The following is a 20,149-nucleotide window of genomic DNA, read 5'->3' on the forward strand; positions in this document are numbered from 1 at the left end:
AATTGCGAAATACACACATAGAAGAGTGTTTATAATGTCTATGTGCATTTTAAACAGTAATAGTTATAAAAGAACACCATTGTATTTACCACGAAGCTTAAGAAAAAGACTGTTTCTGTAGCACCTTTGAAGTCCCTGACCCTTTCCTGAAGACATTCCCTACCTCAGCCTCCCCCACCCCTCAGTACCACTATTACAATTTTGAGGTTAATTGTTCATTTGCCTTTCTTTATAGTCTCACCGCATATGTATGTATCCCTAAATGAATCATTGTTTGGTTGCCTGTTTTTGAACTTGCTATTCATAGAAAAGAATCATAGCATATATAGTCTTCTGCAACTTGGCTTTTTTTGTTCAACACTGTTTTTGAGATTCATACTTGTTAATGTGTAGCTGTAGTTCATTAATGTTCGGTGCTGAATTGTGTTAATGTACCGTACTTTATTTACCTATTCTACTGCCAGTGGGCTTTTGCATTTCCAGTTTGTATGTTTATTTCATTCTTGTTATTAAGAACCATTTCATGACATGTAAAATCCTTTTTCAGTGTTATAAGAAAGCTAGCAGCTTCTCAAATGCTTAATTCAATCTTTAAAGAGCTCCATATACTACCACCAGATAATGAGAATTTCACAGCAAAATTATTATCTAGAAAGCTGCAGTTCTGTGTCAGAGGGAATTGAATGCATCTACCATGAATGAAGGAATCAGAGATTTCATTGTGGAAATTAGAAGCAGATGCTTCTAAGTTGGAGGATTTTCCCTGAGAACAGCACTTTTTGTTGGCGATGTCATGCTAGAAATTCATCTTGGTTGAAAGGAATTTTTGCCCTAGTTGCTAAACCGATATGACTTTTGAATACAGATGGCTATGAAAAAATGAAGTTTCAGTGGTTTAAAATTTATGAATTTTTACCATTGCCTTTGTTCTTCTTGTTGGTTGCTTATCTAGCATCTGCCTTCATCTCCCAACTTCCCATGTTTTTGTTTTGATGTCCATGTACTTCAGGGGAAGTTGATCCCATCTCTAGCTCTGGAGGTGGGCCCTGGGAGGCTTCAGCTAATCTAACTATTCCATGCCCCTGCCCAGTGATAGGGGGCTTGTAGCCTAAGACATCCAGTCAGAGTATCAGTACTCTTGTTTGCCTCTACATTCTGGTTGATTTGGCTACTCTGAGAGATGCCAGCCCTGAAGTGGAGCGATTCCAAGGTGCCAGGAGGAAACTAGGTCCTGGATGACATGTTAAACTACTACATCAAACCAGCCACAAGCTTACCCATCCTACTTCTAGGCTTCCAGTTACTTTAATTTTTATAAATTCCCCTTATATCATTTAACTAGTTTAACTATCAGTAGTTAACACTTATATAGTGTCTACCATATGCCTTATAACTCCCTTTAAAGTAGATACAGTTATTATTTCCATTCTACAGATATGGAAGCTGAGATGTAGCAAGGTGAAGGGACTTGTCCAAGGTCACACAGCCAGTAAATAGTCAAAGAGTCCAACCCAGGCAATGTGGCTTCAGAGTCCAAGTTCAATTTGGATATCTTGGGTACTTGCAACTTAGTGCATCCCAACCAATGTTTCTTTATATATGTTTGCTTAACCTGATACACATGGAGAAAGTTGGCTTAACCTGATACACATGGAGACTTTCCTAAAAACTGTACTTTGTTGACAGTATTGACATTACGTTTGTCCACTAAATTTAAAGACAAGAAAAAAGGTGCCCTCTTTCACCTATAATTAACATACAGAAAATATTCAGGAAGCTGTGACCAATACTGACTCCCATTGCTGGGGTGAGGGCAGTGCTTCTTAAAGAACCTAATTTTAATCTTAATTGCTAGGGAATTCATTCACATTTCTGGTGACTTTCTAAATAATTTAGTCAACATACCTTACTGGGTGCCTGTTACAGACCCAGTACTACTCCAGGCATTAGAAACACAGAGATGCTGGCAGAGCCTATCCTTGAGGAGGTTCCAGTGCTATCTGGGGAGACAGACTTGCTAACAAGTACAAAGGTGATAAAAGTGCAGCTTTTTTCCTCAGCTGCCTACTGATTTGGAGACGTGCTTCACAGACCAGTGTCTTGAGTTTTCCAGAGAGAATGAAGATTCTTTGCTTTTGTTCTTTTGGAGGTGGGTGGAATAATAGGCAAGGGAGGATATTATAGGCAGAGGAAACACCATGGTCAAAAGCATGGAAATATGAGAGCAAAACTTGTTCAGGGAACCATAAGGAAAAGAATTTCAGTAATATAAAACGTGAGTTGGAGAATGGCCACACTGAGGAAGGAGGGGACCTGATGGTGAAAGTTTGCTGTGCCTCACAGTTCAGATGCGATCCTGTGGAGGTGCTGTGGCCCTGAAGAATGTGAGCTAGGGTGTGATATGCAAGATCGGATGTACAGTTTAATGAGGTCACCCTGGCAGCATTGCGGGGGTGGTAGATTTAAAGAATGAGACAAGACAGAACATTTAGAAATCCAAGTGAGAACACAGTGAGGAGGTATGGCAGGGGAGAAAGCCACTAGAATGATAGACTAGACAGAAGGAAGGGTTTTTTTTTTCCTTACTAAGGTTATTTTTTAAATGTATATATAGCAACTAAATCTATCCCAACCTTTCAACCATTGAGGATCACTTGTTATCCTTCTCTCCCACCTTCCTTGGCTTTAGATTTGGAAAAATTGTCTATCAAGAGAAATTTAAGTCATTTAAGTCATTTGTTTTCACTTTTTTAATCTGGCAGGTAAAACTAATTGTGCTATGAAAAGAAGCACTTAAAAATGATATTAAAGTTACTTAAGTGAATGCTCTTTTAACTTCCCTTGAGATATCACCATGGGTACATATGCCAATTTTATTAGACTTTTTGAAATATTTAAAATAACTCTGAAGATTCCCATTACTTCTTTTATGAACTCCAGGAGGGAAGCCACTGTAATTGTTGATTAAAAGAATTATGCTTATAACTGTTCTGTTTAGGGAGAGTATACTAGAATGGTGCTTTGCAGAAATATGTTTTTAATCTCAAGTGGTGGTTTTATTTCCCCAGGTATCACTGTTATCATTACCCTTTGCTTTGCCTCTATAATTGAGTGAATAAAGTGAGTATGGTCATAGAAAATAATGTCAAAGAAGGGGAAAATTCAAAGGTCTGGGAGTCAGAATACCACAGTGTGCAAAACCATTGCCAGAGCTAGAGGAGGTGATTGGTTGCATTAACTTAGAACACAACTTTGAAAAAAATGACCCACTGTATGATGTCCTGATGAGCCAGAAGCCTCTCAGGGTACTGAAGAAAGTGCCTTAAGATGCAGGGGAGCTCTAAGTCCTGATGTCATCCATCTGGCCTTTGCTGGGGCGGGGGGGTGGGCAGGCCTCTCTCCTGCCTCCCCTCCCGGGGCCTTAACTGTGTCGCTTTCCACCCTTGCAGTTCTTCCTTCTTCTCCCAGCCGCATACAAGTCATTCCTTTCCCTCCATGAAATTGGCCTGAATGCTGCACTCTGCTCAGGTCTCAGTCTTTTCTCAAATCACGCAACCATTATGTTACCGTGCAGTTTAGCATTTAACTTAAAATACAATTGTATTGCTTTCTACTGTTAATTTCAGCTCTTCAGAGAGATTATAAGGTCTCTAAGGGCCAGAATTTAGAAATGATATGAGAGACAAAAAGTAGTAAACTTTAACAGTGTTATAGGACTCAAATGCCAGTTGGCTTATGATTGTTCATGGACTAACAGAATACTTGCAATCTTTTTCTTTCTTTTTTTCTCCCTACCTCTTAGATTTAGAGACTTTCTTTACTTCTTTATTCCTGCAAGTTCTGTTCTAAAAACATATAGTGAAACAGGGTAATTTTTGGCTATAGTGAGTATTTGTGATTTGGGGGGAATGTACTCAGTAAATGGTGGGGTTTTTTTTTGCGGTACGCGGGCCTCTCACTGTTGTGGCCTCTCCCGTTGTGGAGCACAGGCTCCGGACACGCAGGCTCAGCGGCCGTGGCTCACAGGCCCAGCCGCTCCGCAGCATGTGGGATCTTCCCGGACCGGGGCACGAACCCATGTCCCCTGCATCGGCAGATGGACTCTCAACCACTGCGCCACCAGGGAAGCCCGGTGTTTTTTATTATTGATGTTATTTTTGACATAAAATAGTTTACTAATCCATTGCTGTTGTTAGACTATTTAGATTTTTTTTTCCAGTTTTTACTCTGATGGATAATGGTTCCTTAAGTACCTTTGATCAAAAGTGTGGTGCTCTGTTTGAATTATTTCCTTCTTATACATTTCCCAAGGTTGGCTTACTGGGTCGAAAGGTATGAACATTTTTATGCTTCCTACTAGAGTCATGTTGGTCACAGTGATTTACAATGCTAACTACAGCTTATGAGTACATCCATTTCACTCATTTTTCTCCTTATTGCAATACAAAGCTTCCTTGCCTACCTTTCTTATATTCTTCCTTGTCTGTAGCCAAGGAGTAGCCATATAATTTTATTCATTAGAGTATGATAAGCATTACTTGGCACCAGTTCAAGTCCACTTTAATTGGAAGGTTCTTTTCCATTCCCAGCCTCAAGGTGCAGCAAATCTCATTGGTTAAATACAAAAATGAAATAATTTATTAGCTACTAACAGGAGAAAAATACTGTGTCTTGCAAAACTCAAGATATGATTAATGACAGAATAGATAGATTAGAACCAACACATATTACCAAAAAGCAATTCCTCCATTTGCTTTCCATGGTAGGAAGTCAGTAACATTACCTAGTAGTAAATGAGTAACCCAATTAATAATCTTCCCAACAATTCCATTTCAGAGGTGAAAAAAATGGACACAAGGAAGTGAAGAGAGTTGCCCAAGGGCATCCAAGTGGCAGGTGTCAGAGATGGCATCCAAATCGGAGCAGTCAGGCTACAGAGTCCAAGCTTAAGCAGCACATTATATTGCCTTTTTCCTGACTTAAACTTTCCATTGACTCAATAGCTACATTTCACGTGTAGTTATCACTTGTATTATATGTACATATTTACATACATATGCTATTTATGTAAAAATATATACGTATACTTACATATTTAAAATAAATACATATATTTACATATCTGCAAACTTTTCATACAATAACTATATATTATAATAACTGCATTTCAAGTGACATACACAGCCACTTACATAGTGTGTATAGTGTAATAATGTTACAGTCAGGTTATAGTCCATACTAGATTGCATTTGGTAATTAACTTGATGATTTTCCCCTTACCAACTTTTGCACAATTGCTACAACTATACTATAAACTGACCAATTCCGAAATTATATATCAACGATGCTTTCTAGCTATTTTGTTTGCAGAAAAAGCATTTTTTTGCAGCTACTGTAATTTATTATAAGTGGAAAACATAATAAAAGCATACTCAGCACAATTCCGTAAAAACACAGTGGTCTTTAATAAGAGAGGATTATTCACCCACAAATTAGTATTCCAGATAAGATATTCTCTTGTTGCTGAAAATTACTGTTATGAATTAATTGCCCTGTATACTTTGTTTGCCTTGAATGAATTTATGCATTATACCCATAAATCACTTGCTGTATGTAATGATCTTAGAGAATGATGGTATCTGACCAGCAATTCAACCACCTAAACTTTTCATCTACTCAGATTTTTTTCCTGCCTCTCAGGTCTTCTCTGCTAATGGTGAATATTCACCATAGAGAATATTCTCCTTTGCCTTAGAATCGAGAAAAACTTCAAAACTTAGGGCAATGTTTTTTTCAAGTAAATATTGATGTGGGTAGCCAGTGATAGTAGGCATTCAGTGAATTAATGAATGAATGTATCAAGCAGTATATCAGCTTGTTTGGATGGGCTGTATTCAAAAAGACTCATTCAGTTGCAAGTGGCAGAATTAGCTGAAGAGAACGAATAATTTATTCACTCACTTATGGAAATTCCTAGGGGTAGTTTCTGGCTTCAGACACAGCTGGTTGTAGCAGCTCAAATGATGTAACGAGGATGCTTTCTGAGCTTCTCTTTCATCTGTGATGTCTTCCTTCTTCAGGAAAGTTCTTACCATGTAAAGATGATTGCCAGCAGCTCCAGGCTCATATCATTCTCACAAATAGCAATCCAAAGAGAGGAGCAGCCCTCTCCATTTGTATACTTTTTTATGGAGGAATTCTGGCCTTGAGTTATATGTTCTTCCTTTAGACCAAGCACTGTGACTGAAGATGACGTACCCAGTTTGGCCAGCCTTGAGTCACATCCCTACCCTTCCAGAGTAGAGTATACACTGTGATTGATAGCTCCACTGGAAATATCTGGGATGGGAGAGGGACACTCCCCAGTGGAGAGATGGTACCAAGCAGATGAAAACAGATGTTTTTTTACATTCCATCCTTTAGTCAACAAGCACACACATTTGAACCTATACACTCATACATACTTTCTCTTTTTCAATACATAAAATTTCAGAGGAATTACCACCTTACATAATACAGCTGTCCCATTTACAACCAACAGTAGACTTAACTTCCCCACCGCAAATAGACATCCCAAAGTTTAGACCTGATGCTGCCTCTGGCTCTAAGCTCTAGATCTCTAGGTGATATGTATTTTTGTCAATCAGTTGTAGATGTGTCTTCTCATGAGCTGGCAACTCATGACGGTTATTTTAATGAGCATCCCCCCAACAACCTGATATCTAGTACTTTATGTCCATTGTCTCATTTAATCTGACCAATAATCCTAGTAGGCCAGTAGTACGTATTTTACAGATGAAGAGTCAGGCTCACAGATTAGGTTCCTTGCCCGAGTTCATACAGCTCTTATTGTAGAATCTAGGTAGGATTCAGGTTTGTCTGGGGAGGTTAAGTCTGTCTTCTTAATCAGTATTCTGTCCATATTGTCTCTAAACGTCTGATGTTCAACCATATGGGAGGTGATCTTCAGCTTTTCAGTCCCTCCTTATCTACTAGAACAATGGTTAGAGGTGGGAAAGAGACAGCAACAAAAGAGTCTGATGTTCTTTCCAGAGGGTTTGGCTCCAGATAGCTGATAGATGTCAGTTACTTTCTTTTTTAGATAAAACAGTAACTGCAAAAGAGTCCATAAAATGTACAATTTACTTACTCTTTTTAAAAAAAAAAATTTTATTTATTTTTTATTTTTGGCCGTGTTGGGTCTTAGTTGCTGCGTGCGGGCTTTCTCTAGTTGCGGCGAGTGGGGGACCACTCTTTGTTACGGTGTGCAGGATTATCATTGTCGTGGCTTCTCTTGTTACGGAGCACGGGCTCTAGGCGTGCAGGATTCAGTAGTTGTGGCACGCAGGCTCAGTAGTTTTGGCTCACGGGCTCTAGAGTGCAAGCTCAGTAGTTGTGATGCACAGGCTTAGTTGCTCCGCGGCTTGTGGAATTTTCCTGGGCCAGGGATCGAACCCGTGTCCCCTGCATTGGCAGGCGGATTTTTAACCACTGTGCCACCAGGGGAGCCCTACTTACTCATAAAATTATATGAGGAAAATAATTCTGTGGATCCAAAATGACCCTTGTAAGCAAATGACTCGTACTTAAGAAAGAAAGTATTCTTGTAATACAGAGAGCATACAGACAAATTGAAAATCAGGTATCATTTGTTTCGAGGTCAGTTTTTATATTTCTAGATACTGGGCTCAAAATATAGGACTCGGGCTTCCCTGGTGGCGCAGTGGTTGAGAGTCCGCCTGCCGATGCAGGGGACACGGGTTCATGCCCCGGTCTGGGAAGATCCCACATGCCGCGGAGCGGCTGGGTCCGTGAGCCATGGCCGCTGAGCCTGCGCGTCCAGAGCCTGTGCTCCGCAACGGGAGAGGCCCCAACAGTGAGAGGCCCGTGTACCGAAAAAAAAAATAATAATAATAGGACTCGCCAGCAACAAGTACCTGGTAATAATGAAAGTCTACTTACATGAGAAGCTTGGCAATATACTCCATTAAAAATTGAAGTTTCGGGCTTCCCTAGTGGCGCAGTGGTTGAGAGTCCGCCTGCCGATGCAGGGGACACGGGTTCGTGCCCCGGTCCGGGAGGATCCCACGTGCTGCGGAGCGGCTGGGCCCGTGAGCCATGGCCGCTGAGCCTGCTCGTCCGGAGCCTATGCTCTGCAACGGGAGAGGCAGCAACAGTGAGAGGCCCGCGTATGGCAAAAAAAATAAAAATAAAAAAAAATAATAAATTGAAGTTTCAAGAAGGCTAAACTTCAAAGTGGTTCTGAAGGTAGAGGCCATTAGACATTCAAGACGTTGAAAAATTTGACTTCAAGGTTCAATCCAGATTTCTGAGTTTGGAACTTAGTTGCTGACCTTTAGTTGGAAAATGTTTATTTGGTAAGAATTATACTACTACCTAAAAAATAGCTGGATGGTAAAAGTAGCCCATAGTGACTCAATAAGGAAACTTGTCCTCAACAATTGGTTCTCAACAATGGGTGATTTTGCCCGCAAGTTGACATTTGGCAATGTCTGGTGATATTTTGTGTTGTCACAACTGGGGGGTGGGGGGATTCTCCCTACATTTAGTGAGTAGAGACTAGAGATGCTGCTGAACATCCTGTAATGCACAGGACAGCCCCTCACTACAATGAGTATTTGGCCCCATAATGTCAGTAGTGCCAAGGTTAAGAAACCCTGCTGTATAATCTTCCTTGTCCAAGGACATGTGTGTAGTAAGCCATATAACCCACTTTTAATGAGCATGTACTATATGCCTGCCATTGGAGATTAAAAATACACACACACTCTCACACACACATACACACATAGCTAGTGACCCTGCTCTAAGAAGATCTGAATAGAGGAGATAGACAAGAAGAATAACAACTACAAGTTACTGAGTCATCCATGAGGCAGAACTTTGACGGAGCATGAACTAGTCCAGGGTCAGCTCAGGTTCAAGAGAAGGAGGAACAGATCCCGCCTCTCCATGGGAAGCATGGCAAAGAGTTCTCAGTTTTCTTTGATATACCATAAGTACTAACCATCAGCACTTGGCACATAGTAAGTAAATGTTAGCTATCATTAGTGCTATTATTTTACCTTTTCTGAAGAGTAAGTGAGCTTTGACATTTACTGTCCCTCTACTTGGAAAACTCTTCCCTGGGATGGATGGATGAATGAAAGGAAATAAGGAAGGAAAGGAGGAAGGGAGGGAGGGAATAAATTACATCCCTCTCTTAGTTCTGGTATCTGCTAAAACATCAGCTTGTCAGAGATGCTTCCCCTGGTTACCGTGTATGACATAGCAGTCCACACTACCACATTATCTTCATCAACTCTCTCACCTGCTCTGGGTTAATTTTTCTTCATAGTACATGTCACCATCTACGTTATATTGTCTGTCTCCATTAGAGTGGAACATTTGTTTTGTTCATTGCTGTGTACTCAGCACTCACAACAACACATGACACATAGTAGGTGTTTAATGCATATATGCTGAATGAATGAATGAATAAGTGAACAACAACAAGCCAACTAATTTTACCAAAGGCATTTTGGTATCACTTTTAGGATACCATTCATTAAAAGACCATGTCCTTTTTTTCCAAAATGATCTTAGCTACAGTATTCATATACCTAATGCTGTCATCTGTTATGTCTTTTCATAAGAAATGCCCATTGGAGTCTGTGTGCTCTTGGCAAGCAGGGACAACGTCATCACCTTAAGCACCTTGGCCCTGTTATATCCCTAACTAGATGGTGAATTCATGGGTATAGGGGCACATCTCCTATTGCTTTTGTGTTCTGCTTTTCACCAAGTAAATACTACAGTGCTGTGTGTATAACTTGAGTTTCATTAATGTGTAGTGATTAAATTAAAAGATAGGGCTGTCTGCAATCCAGTTTTTCAAGATAATGTTTGCCTTAGTTTTGTTAGGTAACAGAGATACCTTATTGACTGTGGAAATATGCCTATTAGCCTTGCTTGCATTATAGTAATTTTCTTATCAAATTAACCACCTGTTCACTTTTTTTAGGGCAACAGTCTCAGAATTGAGAATCCTCCTTTGCCTCCATTCAAAGTGAGGCTATACATATTGTATGGGTAGGAAGTTTCTGGTGACCTAGGGTTTTTTTTAATAAACTTTTTAACTTTAGAATTTTAGATATACAGGAATTACAAAGATAGCACAGAGTTCCTCTATAGCCCACAGGTACCCACTTTCCCTGTTGTTAACCTCTTACATGAGTGTGGAACATTTGTAATGAGCCAGCATTGATACATTATAATGAACTAAAGCCCATACTTTTATTCCAGGGTGACCCAGTTTTAAAGCCTACATCCAATAATTTCTAAAAAATGAAAATCAATATTGAATGTCCATACTAGGTGGTAGCTTCCTGATTCTTAAAAGAAATGAAGTAACTTTGTAACCAATGGGGCTTATCAGAAAGTAAGGAATTTACAATAATGTGGGTTTAAAATTCAAGTGGGGAAATCTTATAGCTTAACATTTTATTTGTAAGTTGGGTGTTTGTAAAGATGGCAGGATGGGGTTTGATCAGTATCTAAGCTGTTTTGTTGTTGTCTGGGAAATATGGTACTATAACATGGTTTGTTCTTCATAGATAATCTATCCCAAGATGGTTGAACAGACAAGGGCTACCCTGGAGTAGGAAACGTGCCCTCCTGGGACTGAGTTGGGATTTAGCTTAGGATACAGAATAAGTAGCCAATGGCTCAGAGGCTAAATTCTATGATTAAAATTAGTTTAAATTTAGTCGAATTCTTTCCCCCAGGACTCTCCAACTTAAGATTAAATCTTATACCGAAGCACATTAGAGATATGGGTATTTTGCTATTTCAGTGGAACCTTTTAATCAGCTTTAATGCAGGCCTGGGTAAAGTAAAATCTTAATACTATCTCTCTTTCAGGGCTTTTCTAGTTTGCTATCCTCAAAGCAGAAAAAGGAGCAATGAAGCAGCACTGCTTCTTAAAGACTCTGCTTTTATAAAATTTTCTTCAATAATCCTCTTCTAGTCGTTTTTTTTTAATACTGCACTATCTGAACCATAAACAAACTAGTAAATAAAAATCATATCCATGAAATTTTAAAATTATTTTAATGAGGCTCTGGAAACATCCCAAAACTCAGAAGGTATTTTTCCCTAGTTTATTTTTTAAATTCTAGAAATTAGGTCAGTAGAATTATCCCCCTTTAATTAGTTTAATTAGAAATGGAAAATTATATGAGTAACTCAATTTGAAGTATAAATTTGAATAATTATACTGAGATTAATATCATTTAAGGGTTTGAATTTAAACAAGTTACATTTAATCATAGCTTATAATTTCTTGAAAAGATTTTAATGTCAGAGAGGAGGCCTAAATGTTGGAATATATCAATTCATAGGGAAAAATTTTGCCATGAAATATAATATTTGACAATGAAATTGTTTCAGAACTGTATTTCTCAGGTGGTATGCCTGAGAATATTATTCTACAGGACCTTAATAGATTTTTCTTGCGGGGAAATATTCTGTGCCCAAGTAAGTTTGAGAATTATTAAGTTAAATTTAAGAAGTTGCCCGTAGGACTTCTCAGAGCCTTCAATGCTTTCTGAATTGCTAAGAAAGGTTATACAGGATATCCTGTTTCCTCACCTAGTTACATTTTTTAGGAGAACATTCTGAGTACACAAATTTGACCTGATTTAGGAATTCATACCTTTGAAAATGTTGAGGACTTTATTTTTTAGTTATAGTGATGATGTGTGCTATATTTCACATAGTTGCTTATCCCTAATTCTGTACCTCAAGATATTTTCCCAGTATCTTCTATGAAGGTGTTATATCCAACCCTCTGCTCAGCAACTTCTTTCTTTTAGCTAAAGTGTTGTTTCCATATGTGACTGCATATCAGAAATACTTGGGGAGCTTTTTTAAAAGATTAAGATTCCTGGGCCCTGACCCTGGAGATTGTGAGTCAGTAGCAATGTCACTGTGCTCAGGATTCTGTATTTATTACAAACACCTAGGTGATTCTGATGCAGCCGACACTGGTCCTCCAATTGGTGCGTTGGAACTATTAAACTAAAAGTGTGCGTTCTGCAGATTGATGATTGGATTTGGAGTGCAGTTAGTTTGTGGTCATAGAACACGTGGGCTAACCATCCCATACTGGAGAGAACTATAGCACTGACCTCTGGTGACCCTGTAGGGTGATGTACTGGCTACAACCTAATGTGAAACAATTGCTATTATGCTTTAAGAGAAGCAGAATACTCCTAAGGGGCTTTTGGTCACCTTCCTAATAAGGAAATACTTACTGTATATGTTTTTACTTAGTTTGAGTAGCTCCCTTGTGGATGGTATTTCATTCATACTTTAAAAAGAAATACTAGTTTATATTTACTCATGGTGCCATCTAAGAATATATTCTGTCCCGTCTTCCTGCTGATAACAGATGGAAATGGAACCTTAAGCAAATAAGACTCATGTATGCTTTGATTTATGTCAGCAGTGATAATAGCTCTTCTATTAAAACTGTATGGTTATACTTTCTGCCTGGAAATTCCTACATATCCTACAAATGTAGCTGGAAAGGAACAATATAAATAATTACTAATGGTTTGACAGACAGATAGTCTTAACATACCTTGGTTGAATAGTGTTATATTAGCAATAATATATGAAACACTAGACACATTCATTAAATATAGAAAATATCCACCATTGTTTTAAAATTATTCTTCAAGGTCTTGCCAATGCAGTGAGACATGAAACAGAAATAAAAGTGTGATTATTGAAAATTGGAGATAAAGTCTTCATTACTTGCAAACAGAATTCTATACACTGAAAATCTGAGAGAAGTTAAAAAATAAAATGACATGGTTTAATAAACTGATTACATATGAGAGGTATCCAAAATCCATGGTATACAAATATAGTTTTTACAGTCATGTTATTTCTATGTATTAACTGGTTGGTGAAATAACATATAGAAGAATTAAGTTTGCATTGTCAGGTTAGAGAATCAGAAGAGAGAGCAGCACCATAAAAACTCAGGAAGAAAAAAGTTGTAAAGAGGGCTTAACAACCTCAGTAAGTGTTGTACATAGAGAGATCAATCAAAATGAATCCTGTGGATTCTCTTGATGGTCTAGAGATCACTGGCTTCCTGTAGCAAAGCCATGCTGGTGAAGAGAAGGAAGTGGAAGCCAGACCTCAGTGGTTGAAGAAGGAGTATATAATGTAAGAGCCAGGACATTTATTTGAGTTTGATTGTAATGGAAGAAAAAAAGAAAGAGATTGATAATTTTGTTGTTGTCGCAATTTTGTCATTTTGTTTGTTTGTTCCAGAACCCTTCATTTTCTCCCATGTGAGACTGGAAACTTCTCAAAGGCAGGCTTCTGCTTCTGTGAGCCCTGTAGTACACAGTACTGCCTTAAATGTAGAGGGTTTATGTTTAATTCATGACTGAATGAAAGTTTGTTTTTTAATATTTTATTTATTTTCCTTATTTATTTTTTTTGGTTGCGTTGGGTCTTAGTTGCAGCTCACGGGATCTTCACCGAGACAGTTGGGGTCTTTCATTATGGCGCTCAGCCTTCTCTCTAGCTGTGTCCTGCAGGTTTTCTCTCTCTAGCTCTGGCGTGCCGGCTCCAGGGTGCGTGGGCTCTGTAGTTGAGGCACGCCGACTCCAGGACGTGTGGGCTCTGTAGTTTGCAGTACGCGGGCTCTCTCGTTGAGGTGTGTGAGCTCAGTAGTTGTGGCACGCAAGCTTAGTTGCCCTGCGGCATATGGGACCTTAGTTCCCTGACCAGGAATCGAACCTGCGTCCCCTGCGTTGGAAGGCGGATTCTTTACCACTGGACCCCCAGGGAAGTCCCTGAAAGTTTTAAAACACTTGATAGCGGGCAAAGCACAGAGTACGTTTCTGTGCATTCTCATTGATTAAGCGAGGGAGCCCTCACTGTGAGACGTGCTGTACCTGTGCCAACGAGACCAGTCGTGCTGCTGCTCCTCTCCTCATCTCTCTCCTCCTCTCTCTCCTCACCAACCTTACCGCCTTTATTCACAGCCTCCTTTTGGGCTTTTTTTACAGCTATGAAACCCACGTAGTGGAACGTCATGATGCTTCTTCTGTAGGGCGTGTGATGAGGAGCAGAGTTTGGCTTTGGAGTGCTCGGAACCAGAGGAATTGCCGAGGACTCGGAGCCCAGCCCTGATCACTAGAGAGCCCACAACACAATGAACAAATTGAACTTCCATAACAACAGAGTCATGCAAGACCGCCGGAGTGTGTGTATTTTCCTTCCCAACGATGAATCTCTGAACATCATCATAAATGTGAGTAGATCCCACTTTAGAAATGTCTAAATGATGATGTTCCCACCAGTGACCACATTCAAATTATGACTTGGCTAAGGATGAAATCATTACAGAATGAGACCATTAATAATGTGGGAGAATTGGGGTGTTGAAGTGGTCTACACAGGTATAAACTTTGAATTATGGCTTAAGTTTAGCTGCTTTCAGCATTCTCTTTTCTGGTAAAATAAGAGAATTTTGGTTATTATATTATAGAAACATGAACACTTTGCTATTTTTAAACCTTTATTGAAATATAATTTTTATGGATATCTGAGTTTGCTTTTTAAATACTTTTGAGTTGTCACCTACACACGTGAAATGGCAATACATAATTGCTAGCTTTTTAACACGCGCTTGATCATTGTTTTAATAGTAACCTGTAGCCTAAGTCTAGCCAATTTCAAGAATAGGCTGTGTATTTGAGTACTAAACTGTTGCTTATGGTTCATGAGTCAGAGTTAACTCTTTCAGTTAACCTGGACATCGAGAAATATGATACTTTTTTGTATTTTTTACTTTTAAAGTTGGCTTATAATTTACTTACAGCAAAGTATAGGAATCTTCAGTGAGCAGCTCAGTGAATTTTTACAAGTGTATACATCCATGTAACCATCATCCAGCTTGAGATATAGTAGATTTCTAGTACCCCAGAAAGAGCTTTTGTGATCCCTCCTAGTCAGTAATCTCCACCCAAGGGTAATGACTATTCCCACCTCTATCACCATGGAGTAATTTTCTTGTTTCTGAGCTTCATGCAGCTAAAATTATGTGATATGCTCACTTTTATATCTGGGTATATTTTATGTACTCAACATTTGGCCTGTGAAAGTCATCCATTCTATCACATGTGACAGTAATTCCGTTTTCATTATTGTATAATATTTCATTGTATGAATATGTCCAGTTTCTTTTCCAACTATTATTGATGGATATTGGGTTATTTTAAGTTTGGGGCTGTTACAAATGAAACTATTTGGAACATTTTATGTATATGCACATATGTATACATTTCTGAGTTTATACCCGACAGTGGATTGTGAATCATGAAGTACACATATGTTTAGCTTTGGTAGAGACTGCCAAACAGTTTTATGTAACCACAATCATGCCTAGCATTTTTCAACCCCTCTCCCTATTATCAACTTCCATATTCTTTCACCGATTGTATTCTGATGGAATTAAGGGAAAAATTGCCTCAGTGCATGCCTTGAATTAGTTTTCTTTGCTATATGCAACTATATTTTTAACCCAATTGCTGTATAAAAGAATATTTCTAAATGTTATAATGAAGCTATATGACATTTAAATAGCTCCATTAAAAGTTTAAATAGGAAAAGGTTCTGCTTATTACCATAATTATTTTGGTTTTATTCTGTCAGTCACCACAGTTTCTTCACAGATTTACTAATGTAACCTTGTTTTTGCTCACAGGAATTGTCTGAGCATCAAACCTGCCTGTTGAATGAACTTTATCAATCCGTTAGGCAGAATTTCTGTTGATTAGCTACATTTCTACTCAGGGTACCTGAAGTTGTTTTGGTTTCGTGAAGTGATAGGCTGTTATTTTTGGCAACATTATCATTCTTTGTCAGTATGGGCACTGTCAGAATATATCAAAATGTAATTTACATGTATACATGAATATGCTATTTGAGTTCTTTTATACAGTTATATAAAAAGATCAATTAAATTTTTTAAATATACGTAAATATAAGCATAAGCACTTAAGAAACTTCTCTCCATTCCACTTCTTCTGTCTTTTCATCTGGTGGAATGTGTATACATGTGTTCATGTGTGTGTATGCACATATACAGGATATGGGGCAAAACCATACTGATCTCAGGTAAGTTAGAAGGAAGACTAATCTGACTTCATGAGGAATACTAGGAGCTGACTATAATTTTCTAAGAAATTAATTTGCACTAAAATCTTAGCTGAGGAAGATAATTACAGAGAACAGACTGGCAGATAGCCAGTCCATTCGTTCCTGTAGATCAATGATTTTACAACTTGATGTCCATCAGAATTACCTGGAGAGCTTGTTAAATACCCAAACTATTGGACTCCACTCCTTGGAGATGCTGATTTAGTAAGTCTAGGGTAGGATGGGGGATGTAGGCGGAAATCTGTACTTCACAATTTACTCTGCAACCTTGGGCAAGTTAGTTTTTTGGCTTCGGTTTCCTCTTCTATAAAGTGCAGATAATCTTACTCTCCTCACAGGGACATTGTGAGGATATAAAGACATAACATGAATAAATGCTTATTACAGTGCCTGGTACCTGGGAATTGCTCAGTGAATGAGCACTTAATAGAGTAGCACTTGTTTTCATTTCTTTGAGCTGTGTTCTCACTGTTAGTGAAACTCAGCTGTGGAGTCTGACTCCCACGTAGACCTGTTCTTATTCCAGGGTCCATAGATGGCCCTGCCATGTCCCGACTCCTCATTAGCAAGCAAGCTGTTGGACCAAAGGACGGGGAGGAGGAACTGGGTTAAGTAGTATGGAGTTCCCTCCTCGCTAGAAAGCCAGCTCAGGGCTGCCAAAGGCCTGTCGTGTTCTACAAAGTGTTATTTTTGTCTTTGGAAAATAGCAGCTGATATTTGTAGAGTTGTGGTAGAACAAATTAACTGCAACAAAACTATTTCATTAATGGTCTCATTTTTTAAATCATTTCTCAACATTTTTTTTAAACAAAGAAAGCTTGTTCCCTGACAAATGTAGTTGATAGAATGTTGCCTTTCTGCATGTGGGGTAAATTTAGTGTTTTGGTCATTTTTAATTCTCCATGAGTTGAACTAATAGGGACTGTTCTAAATGGTTTTAATCATCAGGTAATAAATATGGGAACTTGGAAATTTTTGGAAATCAAATGATGGTAAATGTAGGAGCCACAAAATTTTTGAGTGATATAAATTATGGGTAAGAGGTTACACCTCTTCACTGAGAAGAGAGTGAACAGTTCTTTTTCTGGAGCACATTTTAAACATTCTTGCTCAATATCAAACCATTGACATTGAGAATCAAATGCTGTTTTTATTAGAAAGTTCCATATAGAGTATATTTTTAGATAATGCTTTCATTCTTATTCTTAATACCTCATACTCTATGGCACTTTTTAAAGTTCCCATTGCTCCTGAAGATTAAAGAACTTGAAAATTTTCACAATCAGCTAAAATGTAGCCTTAAAGACTCATAATATGCAAATGCAAAAAACTCAAGCTTGTTTTCACAGCAGGTAAGACTTCAGAGCCACAACCTTACTTAATTACAGTTTTTAAACAAGAACATTGTTATTTCCTTAATAGTTGTTAAAGAGCTTTATCAGTTAGGCTCCAAATACTTGATTTAAACTAGCGGAACAATAATAATTATATAGGGTGTGGGGGGGAAATGCACAGCATTATTTGAACAGCAGTTACACAAAGTTACAACATAGTTCATTTTGCATACACCGTGTGGTTTGGAATTTTTCTTTTAACGTTTTATCACGTTTTACCCAGAGTGCTTTGTATATGACATTTTATTTTATTTTTTTATTATATTTTTAAAATTTATTTATTTATTTTTGGCTGTGTTGGGTCTTCGTTGCTGTGTGCGGGCTTTTTCTAGTTCGAGCGGGGGCTACTCTTCATTGTGGTGTGTGGGCTTCTCATTGCGGTGGCTTCTCTTGTTGTGGAGCACGGGCTCTAGGCACGCGGGCTTCAGTAGTTGTGGCACGTGGGCTCAGTAGTTGTGGCTCACGGCCTCTAGAGCGCAGGCTCAGTAGTTGTGGCACACGGGCTTAGTTGCTCTGCGGCATGTGAGATCTTCCCAGACCAGGGCTCAAACCCATGTCCTCTGCATTGGCAGGCAGATTCTTAACCACTGCGCCACAAGGGAAGTCCCACGACATTTTAAAATACAGTCAAATCTAAAGATTAAAGAAGTCCTAGACTATATGACATCTGAAGTCTCAAATTTGTAGTATTATCTAATTCAGTTTTATTTAACATTAGACACTTTTTCCATTACTTTATCATTTTCTTTATTTAAGCTTATTTGTAAAGTGGAATCACAGTAATACAGAACTCAAATCCAAAGTCTTTTTAGTGAACGAAGATGATACTGATTTCCTATTGGCAAATGTATTCCCCCAGTGGTGTTGGTGGATGCGTATTGATACATTTTCCCTAAATTCTTACGTGGCACATTACTAAATGATCTGCTCAGTGGGTCAGAGAGTAGTCTGTAGTCATGGAACAGAAGGAAGGTGAGGAGCCCACAGGAAAATCAGATCCCTGGCTTTTGTTCATCAGACATTTACTGAGTGCCTGTTGTATATCCTGAATATAAAATAAGACACTGTCCCAGCTTCACTGAGTTCCTGTAACTTCTAAAACAGCCTAAGTGGTACTCTCTGGCCTTACATAAATACTTTTTGCACTTTCTAGTGGATAAGGTGCTTCAGATTATTTGCCATTTAACAGTGAATGTGGAAAAGAGCTGTAAACCTATTTTTCTTACTCCAGTTGACATTGTCACCATTTTGAATTGTTTGGCTTTCAATTGTCAAGAGATCTCAACAGGTTTTTATTTTCTGAGTCTGAGTTACATATTAAGGTATGATAAGAAGTCATTAATTCAGAGTTAACTAATTTAGAATTTGTAATCATTAAAACTGTAACTGTCATCATTGCTGAAGAAAGAAGTTGCAAGTTAATATTACAAATGCGAGGGGAAATGCCACATAATATATGTACCTAGACCGATAAACTGTCATGTTGCACATATTTTATTAATATACATATACAAAAATATTGTAATACGAAATGAGCAAAGGTGTGAGTTGCTGCCTCTGCCACTACTAGCTACATGACTGCAAGCTGTCTGGCTTTTCTTTTCTACTTCTATCAGATGAAGAAATTGACCCACGTGGTCTCTTAGTGTCAATCCCAATACTAATAAGCTTTAGTGGTTCTGAATTCAACAAGGCAGACCCATTAGAATTATTGTCTCCCAAAACACTTCATTAAACACTTGAAAAGTCATTAGAACTGTATCTTTTAAAGACTGTTATCGTTCAACATGTGACTTTTCAGAATAACTTAACCCCAGAGTTCCTAATTAATATGTTTGAATTATACTAGGACTCAGAAAAAGAACCTGGTTTAGGTACTTACAAGATGTGTCAATTATTAAAGTAAATAAAAGCTAGGTATTCACTCATTGTGCAGTATGTGAGCATTTTGTTTAGACCATCAAGAGGAAAACTTTCTTTGTAAAGATACTTGCCAAATTAATAATTTTGATAATCTGATTAGGCTGTTTGGGGTTCCTTCTGAAATACATATTTATCATGCACCACGGCTATAGAGTAAGGCCTTGTCCATGTATCCTAAGATTTATGAGTCTTGTACAAGATTGCAGTGGTGCTGTATTACCAGGTTGTAGAAATTTGAATTGTGATCATTATTATTGAAACACAGCTGCAGATTAAAGTGATTTCCGTAAACCAACTGTCGTTTTGCTAGTGTCAGCTTGTCCCTTCAAGGCATGTATTTAGGATGCATTACATTGCCTGATTGTGGCTCACTGTCTGGACTTGGCTGAATTGTTATCTTAAATGTGTGTTTGCTTTTGTCTTTTTTCCTATAGGTTAAAATTCTGTGTCACCAGTTGCTGGTCCAGGTGTGTGACCTACTCAGGCTAAAGGACTGTCACCTCTTTGGACTCAGTGTTATACAAAGTAAGTCTCAATCCCATCTCTGATGGAGTTAGCCAACTGTCCCTGAGGAAATGACA

At 38.4% G+C, this 20,149-nt stretch overlaps 1 protein-coding gene across 18 annotated transcripts in view; it reads left to right on the plus strand.

The window, feature by feature from the left end:
• Nucleotides 1-20,149, plus strand: part of FRMD6 (FERM domain containing 6) — a 357,829-nt gene that overhangs the window by 308,552 nt on the left and 29,128 nt on the right. For all 18 annotated transcript variants that reach the window (XM_089907689.1, XM_089907696.1, XM_089907700.1 and 15 more), the window contains 2 exons: nucleotides 14,097-14,341; nucleotides 20,003-20,093. In XM_089907689.1, the coding sequence (XP_089763815.1) occupies nucleotides 14,243-14,341; nucleotides 20,003-20,093 (190 nt within the window). In that variant the 5' untranslated portion in view covers nucleotides 14,097-14,242. The remainder of the gene's footprint in view (nucleotides 1-14,096; nucleotides 14,342-20,002; nucleotides 20,094-20,149) is intronic.

The sequence above is a fragment of the Delphinapterus leucas genome, chromosome 2, assembly GCF_059928025.1.
Source record: "Delphinapterus leucas isolate spDelLeu-1000000601 "Yukka" chromosome 2, BTC_Dleu_Yukka2, whole genome shotgun sequence".
Classification (NCBI taxonomy): Eukaryota; Metazoa; Chordata; class Mammalia; order Artiodactyla; family Monodontidae; genus Delphinapterus; species Delphinapterus leucas.